This window comes from Zonotrichia leucophrys, chromosome 4, assembly GCF_028769735.1.
Source record: "Zonotrichia leucophrys gambelii isolate GWCS_2022_RI chromosome 4, RI_Zleu_2.0, whole genome shotgun sequence".
In the NCBI taxonomy this organism is placed as follows: domain Eukaryota; kingdom Metazoa; phylum Chordata; class Aves; order Passeriformes; family Passerellidae; genus Zonotrichia; species Zonotrichia leucophrys.
The window spans coordinates 8,951,467-8,959,925 of NC_088173.1; the positions used below are offsets into that span (position 1 = coordinate 8,951,467).

The window sequence follows — 8,459 nt, forward strand, 5'->3', positions numbered from 1 at the left end:
TCTAGGCAGGATTTATACCTCTGCTTAGTAAAAGTACATTGGTAAAATATAAAATGTGCACCTCAATGTCCTTTTACTGAAGGACCCAGAAATTAACCCAGCACTCAAGGTGCAGCCTCACCAGTGCTGAGTACAGGGGGACAATCACTTCCCTGGTCCTGCTGGCCACACTGTTGCTGACACAGGCCAGGGTGCCATTGGCCTGCTTGCCCACCTGGGCACATCTGGCTCATGTTCAGCCCCTGTCACCAGCACCCCCAGGTCCTTTTCTGCTGGGCAGCTTTCCTGACACTCTTCCCCCAGCCTGTAGCACTGCACAGGGTTGTTGTGACCTAGGTGCTGGACCCAGCACTTGCCTTGTTGAACCTCACACTACTGGTCTTAGCCCATGAATCCAGCCTGTCCAGATCCCTCTGCAGAGCCTTCCTGCCCTCCAGCAGATCAACTCTATCACCCATTTGGCATTATCCATGAATTTACTGGGGGTACACCCGACTCCCTCATACAGATCAACAATAATGATATTAAACAGCACTGTGCTCAATACTGAGCCTTGGGGGCCACCCCTGCCAGCTGGATGCAGCACCATTCACCACCACTCTCTGGGCCCGAACACCCAACCAGTACCAGCGAAGGGTACAGCGGTCCACGCCGCGGGCTGCCAGCTTTTCCAGCAGGCTACGGCGGGGAACGCCGTCTAAGGCTGTCAGACAACACGGCCCGGCGCTGCTCTGGGCGCGGGGGCAGGCACAGCGGGCAGTGCCCAGGCTCCGCAGCGCCGCTCGGGCTCCAGGGACCCCGCTTTTCCCGAGCACGGGAAGCGGAAGGGACAGCGCCGCTCTCGGGGCGGGGCGAAACGGGGCGGAACGGGCCCGGGCAGGGCCAGGCCGGGCCGGGTCGGGGCGGAGCGGGTCCGGGGCGATGCTGGCGGCGCTGGCCGCCGCCTGGTCCCTGCTGGCCGCCTCCTTCCTGGCGGCGCTGCTGCTGCTCCGGCGGGCTCCGGCGCCGCGGCCCGGCCGCGCTGGCCTGGTAATCGCCGGCCTCTTCCAGGACCTCATTCGCTACGGGAAGACGAAGCGCGGGTGCGGGCAGCTCCCGGGCTGGCTGCGGCTCCTGCAGGTGCCCAAGAGGTGAGGCCCGTCCTGCCGCCGTGGCGGCGCGCAGCGATGGCCGCGTTTCGGGTACCGGGTATCTATCTCGGGTGCCGGGTGCGTGTCTCGGGTGCCGGGTGTGTATCTCGGGTACCGGGTGCGTGTCTCGGGTACCGGGTGCGTGTCTCGGGTACCGGATGCGTGTCTCGGGTACCGGGTGCGTGTCTGGGGTACCGCAGCCGGAGGTCGCGGCAGTGAACAAGCAGCACACGCCGAGAGCACGGCGGGGTTTGATAGAGTTGTGCTCAGCTTTGTTGCGAAGTGTTACTCTGGTTCTGCAGATGGGGAACCGAGGAGCATAGAGACTGCGAGCGGTCATCCAGAATCCATGTGCTCCACATCGGAACAAAACCCTAATCCCTTGAATCCCAGTCGCATGCCAGGTCTCCAGAACAAATCTCCCTGGAAGACTCAGGTCAAGCGCCTGGGAACGTGAAATCCTGAGTAATTGTGACTCTACAAATATGCTGCAGGTTGATTGTTTTACACCAGTTTGCAGTCATTGCCTTTTCCCTTCAAGGTTTCTTTTTGAAATGTGGCCATTACCAGCATGGCAACACAACAATCTAGAGCTTGCATGAACAGTCTCTGATAAGGCAAAAGCACCACTGCATTATCCAAATCCACCTTAACAGATGTTTGATGAAATGAAATTAAGTATATGTATGTGTTTAGATGTGTAATTAAATGAATTAAATTAAATAGATGTTTAGTGAAATCCTGGAAGGAGGCAGTCGCCCCTCCACCCCCCTTTACAGCGTTTTATATGGTTTTATATATTATGGGATTTCTTATTTTTTAATCAGCTGAGATTCATGACTAGAACTAGTCTTTGACTTGAACGTAGGCCAGACAGGATCTTGCAAGGCCAGCAGGACAGGACTGGGAGGCTACTTAGCCTGAAGATCTGATCTTCCCTATTGTAACAATCTCTGACACATTTTGTATACAAAGCTTTCAAATGAAAAGGTAAAAAAAGTTTTGTGACCCAGCAAGTTATTCATGGAAAGGTTGTAATCTCGGTTATCAGGCTTCATGACACAGAATATACCCAGAGATGTGTTTAAAATGTGCAGTACCCTGAGTGAAAATAAGGATTCATAAAGGCTTTGTCCTAATCACTATGTACTGCAGCTTCTTGTCTGAGTTGACCTTTCTCCAACAGAAGTTTCCCAACACCCCTGCTTAGGGAGATTGGTGTCTGAAGAATGTGCTTTTTCAGGGAATTGGTCTCAAGGTCTCAATATGTGCAAAGCAATTCTGTTAGTTAATCATAACAATGACAGTGAATCCATAACACTTCTACCTGAAGGAATAGAGAATATCTTGTAGGTAGCCATCGAGTCGTTTTCTATTCTTTTCAACTGTGTCTTGTTTCCAGACAAGCATTGTGTTTTCACTAGCCTGGGCTTGTTTTTAACTTTGCCATTCTGTCTTGTAAAATGTTGTGTTGCATTTCAGGTTGGTTTGGCAAATAGTGAAAATTCCTCTCGTTGAGGAGGGATGGCACGTGTACTTGCTGCAGAGCTGGTTTGATGTGTAGGTCAGATACACCCCCACTGTAATTGGGATTGCTGAAAGCTCGAAGGGTGTGTCTCTTTTAAGTTGCCAGGGCTTGTTTGTGTGCTGGTGGCAAAAATCAATGTGTGGAGAAAGTTTCCTGGCAAGTGACAAGATATGAGTCAACTGAGTAATAGGACTTCAGGGAAAGAGCTTGAAACTTGGAGGTGATGGTGAGTTTTTATCAATGTACAAATTCTGTTTGTCTTAGAAAGTGAGGGAGGGGGGTTAAATTTTAGTTCTGCTGTTGTGAATCAGCAGAGAGAATGTTGCAGTTTCTGCTTTGTAGGAGAAGGAACTGAGGAGAAGTCATAATGTATAGGGAAAGGCAGCTGCCAATGGACAAGGTGCTCTGGAGCACGCAGGGATGCTCACTAGTGCTGTGATTCTGACTTGATCTCTTTTGTGCTCTTGAGAGATACCTGAGCTGCTCTGGGGAGGGTCACTGGTTTCTCTAAGCAGGGGTCTTGTAGCCCTTCGCTGCCCCAAGAGAAGAGTTTGCATGTTCAACAGAAATAGGGTCTTCACTTGACTGCACAGGTACAGCCTAGTTTTGTACCTGTAGTTACATTGTCAAATCAAGGCCATCAGAGTCTTCCCATGGGACTTATTTTATCTCTTTGCAGATGTTTCCAGAAGTCTTCATTTTTCTTCACTGCCAGAAGGACTTCTAATTTTAAAAGCAAAAGGAAATACTGGATCACCTAGTTTGAGCTGGATATTGTAAAGAGCTGTAGGCTGTTATCTCAGCCCAGTTACCTGCCTTGACTGTCATGTCTTGCATTTTGGTAATGCACAATATGCTTTTATACGTGCATTACGGGGTTGGGAGATTCTTTGTTTTCTTAAAAAAACAAATGCGTGGTCTTGCCTTGTAATCACCCAGCAGTGTTGATGGTCACTGCTTTTTTTCTATATGATTGTTGCAGACCTTGAATTTGCAGAAGGACAAGATATTTTAATGTAGAGCAGGGTAATTACTTCTGGGTTCCTTCAATGAATTTTAACATGTCATGTAATGCACCCGCTGGAACTGAGAAAAGTGGGAGTGCTGTGAGGTGCAGCAGTGTGGAAATAAGCAGAAAACTAATCTGAATGTGCTTTGAGTGGTGTAAATTATAAAGAAAATGTACATCACGGTCAGTTGTAAGCCTTGAGGAGTACTTTTGCAATGTGTGGATTACACTGTCTTCTCTTTAGTGCAGCTGTGGTTAGTAAGGTAAGCTAAGTTAGGATATAGGCAGCATTTTACTGGGTTAAAATGTGGTTTTTCCTGCTTGGTACCACTGAAGTCCTGAGTTTTCTACTTGGACATTTGATGTAGGCACCAAAATGGAATGTACTCCTCGTCAGACAAGCATGTCCTGCAGCTACATTTCCAAGGAATTATGAGAACATTAATGAAAACCCTTTTTTGTTCCCACAGGTGGTTCACTCACTTTTATGTGGTTTCTGTGCTGTGGAATGGTTTCCTGCTGATCTCTCTTTTCCGAGCTGAGTTCCTTGGAGAGTCACTCCCATCATGGATTCAGGACATGCACCATGCTCTTGGCAGAGATTCTCAGAGCAAAGACACAGGCAAGTATTCCAGAAATTATAATGTAGCCATATAAATAAAAAACTTGGATACTGAATTTGTATCCAAGTACTACTTCATTGGTTGCTTTTCAGCTATGCTCCAAATTACTTTCCTGGTACACCAAGTGCCTTTGTCATTATTGAAGATAGAAATATATATGGATGTGTTGGCTTTCAGAAGTCCTTTTAACAGAAAACACCATTAGCACCTCCTGGAAGAAATCTTGCTCTGATCAGCAGTGCCTCACCTGTAGAAATATTTTTATCAGTTAATTTAAAATGAGGGTGAAATTCTGCTGTGGGAAGAGGGAACATCAGTCTTTTTTAAGCACTGTCAGGGTTAAATTGTTCCTGTCTGTTTCAAAGTTGCTGGTTTCTGTCTGTAAGCAGATAGTGAGCACTTCTCTGCACTCCTGGTTCTCTTGCTCCTTTGGCTGCATAGCTGTCGAAGGCTTGCAGAATGCCTCTGGACCAGCGTGTTTTCCAGTGGTGTCATTCATATTGTGCAGTACTGCTTTGGACTTGGTTACTACATTGCTGTCGGCTCAACTGTGCTGTGTCAAGTGCCTACTAATGTCAGGAATGGTAAGTGCCTGCTTAGTTATCATCAAAGATGCAGTTTTGCTCTCATTTGTTTCCATTGTGGCAAATGGTTTCATAGAGAGCTGCTTGTTTGAGAAGTGTGTTAACTGATGAGACATAAAAGTACTTCCTGGCATAGTTCAAAGTAATTACATTTCAGTATATCATACAATCAGCCAGTATTATGCACAAACACAGGCAGGGACACACTTTCATGGTTAATTGCTGAAAGGATATAGATCGTACGCTTTGTGAAGGATAGTAATAGGTACCAGTTCTCAAATACCACTACATAACTTCAGTTCTCAAACTAAAGAGGAGGTTTTTTTTGTTATAATCTTTCCTGCAAACTGAGTCTGCAAAGCTGTCTTGGCCACCTCCTTTTTTTTTCCATGGAGAACTTGCCACTGCTCTGCCTTGACTCAGGCAGTGTCTTCTTTCCCTTGGTACTGTAATGTTTCCATTAATACATGAGAAATTTGTATTATATGACTTGTTTCTGCCAACACATTCCATTGGGTCTCACAACTGAGCTGCTAAATCCCCTGCACAGCCGAACCATCAGCTGGCTGTAGCACTCCTCCTGTGATTAATTTTTGTGAGGCAGTCATTGCCAAGTTTGGTGAAGTTTTTAAGCACTTTGAACCACGTTGGGCAGAGGGTGGTGGGTACGTGTGTGTATGTATGTGTGTCACTGTGAGGGAGACAACTGTGTGCTTGCATGTTGACCTGAGCCATCACAACATGTTTAATTAGGATAATAATAGTTACAAATAATGTTGAATATTGAGGTCTTAGGCTACCAATTATGTGACGTTGCACATCACACTGTATTTCAAGCTGCTGGATTAATAACTAGTTATTTTATTAGAGAGCAGGCAAGGGAAATTACCTACTACCTGGGCACTCAAATGATACAGGGTTTCAAAGCCTCTTTCAAGGAATTAGAGGCTCACTACTAGAATTTTGTAAGACAGTAACATTTGAGAAAATGTTACATAGTGTTTTGAGATGTTATATATGTTATATATATATATTGTTTGAGATATTATATATGTTATAACACTATATGTTTTAAACACTATATGTTATATAGTGTTTTGAGATGATGCTTGGGAAGTTACTTCATGGCCATATATTAATAAAACATGTTTCATTCAGGAAAAAAGCTTTCTGTGCAGATCTGCTGGTATCACATCATAGGAGTTATGGTGTACATTTGGGCCTCTCTTCACCAACACAGATGCCTTGCAATTCTAGCTAATCTTAGAAAAAGCAGATCAGGTAAGATGTTTCATTTCTGTCAAATATTTACTTAGGGTTTTTTTTTTTCTGGTTGTTTCAATAGGCTTCTGTATCTTCTAATACCTTAAAAACAAGTGTTTCTCAGTTCCTGTAGTATGTAGAATAAATGAGGCTGTTTGGATGGCTGAAGTGGGGGGAGAGGGTGTGGTATGTCTGTATATATAGTTCTGAAAAACTTAAAATGAAGCTAACAACTTAAGGATAGATGTGGTTTCCATACTCTGTTTGCACAGCCAGAGGTGGCATCTTGTTTCATTAAGTGCAAAGCTGTCAGATCAGATGGAGGTGGATGATGATGAGTAATCAGCACATTGTTCTATAATTGGGAGAAGATTATGATGATGAATAAGTATATTGTTCTGTAATTGTGAGAAGAACAGTTTGTTTAATGCATCTTCCCAGTTAATTTCTTTCTGTTTGCTTGCAGGAAAGGTTGTAAGCCTGAGCCACAGTGTACCTTTTGGAGACTGGTTTGAGAGCGTCTCTTGCCCTCATTATTTTGCAGAGCTCCTCATATATGTTTCTATGGCCATCACACTTGGAATGCACAATGTGACATGGTGGTGTGTAGTGATGTATGTTCTTTTTAACCAGGCACTGGCTGCTGTTTTGTGTCATGAGTTTTATCAGAAAAACTTTAGCTCATACCCAAAGCATCGAAAAGCATTTATACCACTTGTTTTTTAGATAATTTTTTCTAAAGTATTTTCATGCAAACTGGGAATATAAGAGATTAATGGTTTATTAAAACCAAGGTAAAGTCACACACTTTCTCTAATTCTACCTCAAAAGCCCATAATTTTAATGATTATCTCTTCCAAGTGACCAATTTCTGAGGAAATGTAAGGTCTCTGCATATCATGCAAGCTAAAAAAGGTTTATAAAGACCTTAATTCAAAGTGGAGAGATGCTAATTGTGTCTTTTCTCTTTTATAGTTACATCTTATGCATAAAACACTTGCTGTTGTGCAGCAAGTCCAAATTCATATTTGTGAAAACTATTGAAAGGAGGAAATAATTTGAACTACTGTATTTTATGTCTTGACTAATATTTAAGCATATTTCTTTCCAAGTCTCTTTTCTTTGAATCACTTCAGAGGGAGGCAAATTGTGTATCTTTCTGTGCTTCCCTGGTGACAATGAAAACCAGCCACTGCTTTACAACTGGAAGCACAAAAAGCAATGGAGAAAGCTGTGGTGGAGGAGTGACTCATGCTCAGCAGTGGAGATAAACAGACCCATTTGCTGCATTATCTCTTCTGCACCAAAGTGGTTTTGTTCATTGATGAAGACTGCTTTGTCCCTAAACTGGGAAAATAGTGGAAGGTCCTCTGACTAAAAAGATGGTAGAAGAAAAATTGCAGAAAATTAATGTTCTTTGTTGTGGTTCTGTTGTCTTTATAGTGGGTTTTTGGAGTCCCTTGTGTGTTAGGGGGGACAGCTGTGCAGAATGACCATAACCACAACTACACTGGTTTCTAAACAGATATAATGAACTGCCAGGGCAGAGCACACACAGAAAACAGTACCTAACAAACATTGCAGAGAAATTCTTCACTGGGGAGATAATGTAACTTAGCACAGGGATGTTTTTTGCACTTAACTATTGAATATTTTGGTCCTTCTCATGACACTGGTGTGAATGATCCCTTTGTGTGATGAACTGATATGGGTGCTGGTGTTTCAGCATGTTGTCTACTTACATGCACACCTTATTTTGTACATAAGAAGTATTTTTATACAATGAAGAATATCTTATCAATTAAAAGTTTATTATACTCTGTTTCTATTTTGAATGGTTTTTCAAAATTGAGCTTATGTATTTGAAAAACATGAGCAATCGCTTTATTGCTCCTCAGGAAGCACATTCCTGTCCTTGCTCTGTGGAGAGCATAGGGCCACATAGCCTCACCTGGAGTGCTGAGTTCTGGGCTCCTCAGTTCAGGAGAGACATGGAGCTCCTGGAGCAGGTCCAGCAAGGGCGACAGATATGGTTATGAGATTATTATGGAGCATCTCTCTTACACAAGGAAAGGTGGAGGAAGCTGGGCCTGTTCATCCTCAAGACGAGACTGAGAGGGGAACTCATCAATGTCTGCAAGTATCTAGAGGTGGGCAGGGTGCCAAGAGGATGCCTTCAGGCTCCCTTTGGTGGTGCCAACCAACGGGACAAGAGGCAATGGGCAGAAACTGATACACACGAAGTTCCACCTGAATATGAGGAGGAACTTCTTTTCTGTGCAGGTGACTGAGCACTGGAACAGATTTCCCAGAGAGGCTATA

At 44.2% G+C, this 8,459-nt stretch overlaps 1 protein-coding gene across 1 annotated transcript; it reads left to right on the forward strand.

Annotated features, from left to right (window-relative positions):
- Positions 1–852: 852 nt before the first annotated feature.
- SRD5A3 (steroid 5 alpha-reductase 3) lies at positions 853–7,961 on the forward strand. Its single transcript, XM_064710405.1, has 5 exons — positions 853–1,130; positions 4,138–4,289; positions 4,680–4,874; positions 6,033–6,155; positions 6,604–7,961. Exons 1-5 carry the CDS (start codon positions 922–924, stop codon positions 6,861–6,863), a joined length of 939 nt encoding a protein of 312 aa, XP_064566475.1. The 5' UTR covers positions 853–921; the 3' UTR covers positions 6,864–7,961.
- Positions 7,962–8,459: the final 498 nt, after the last annotated feature.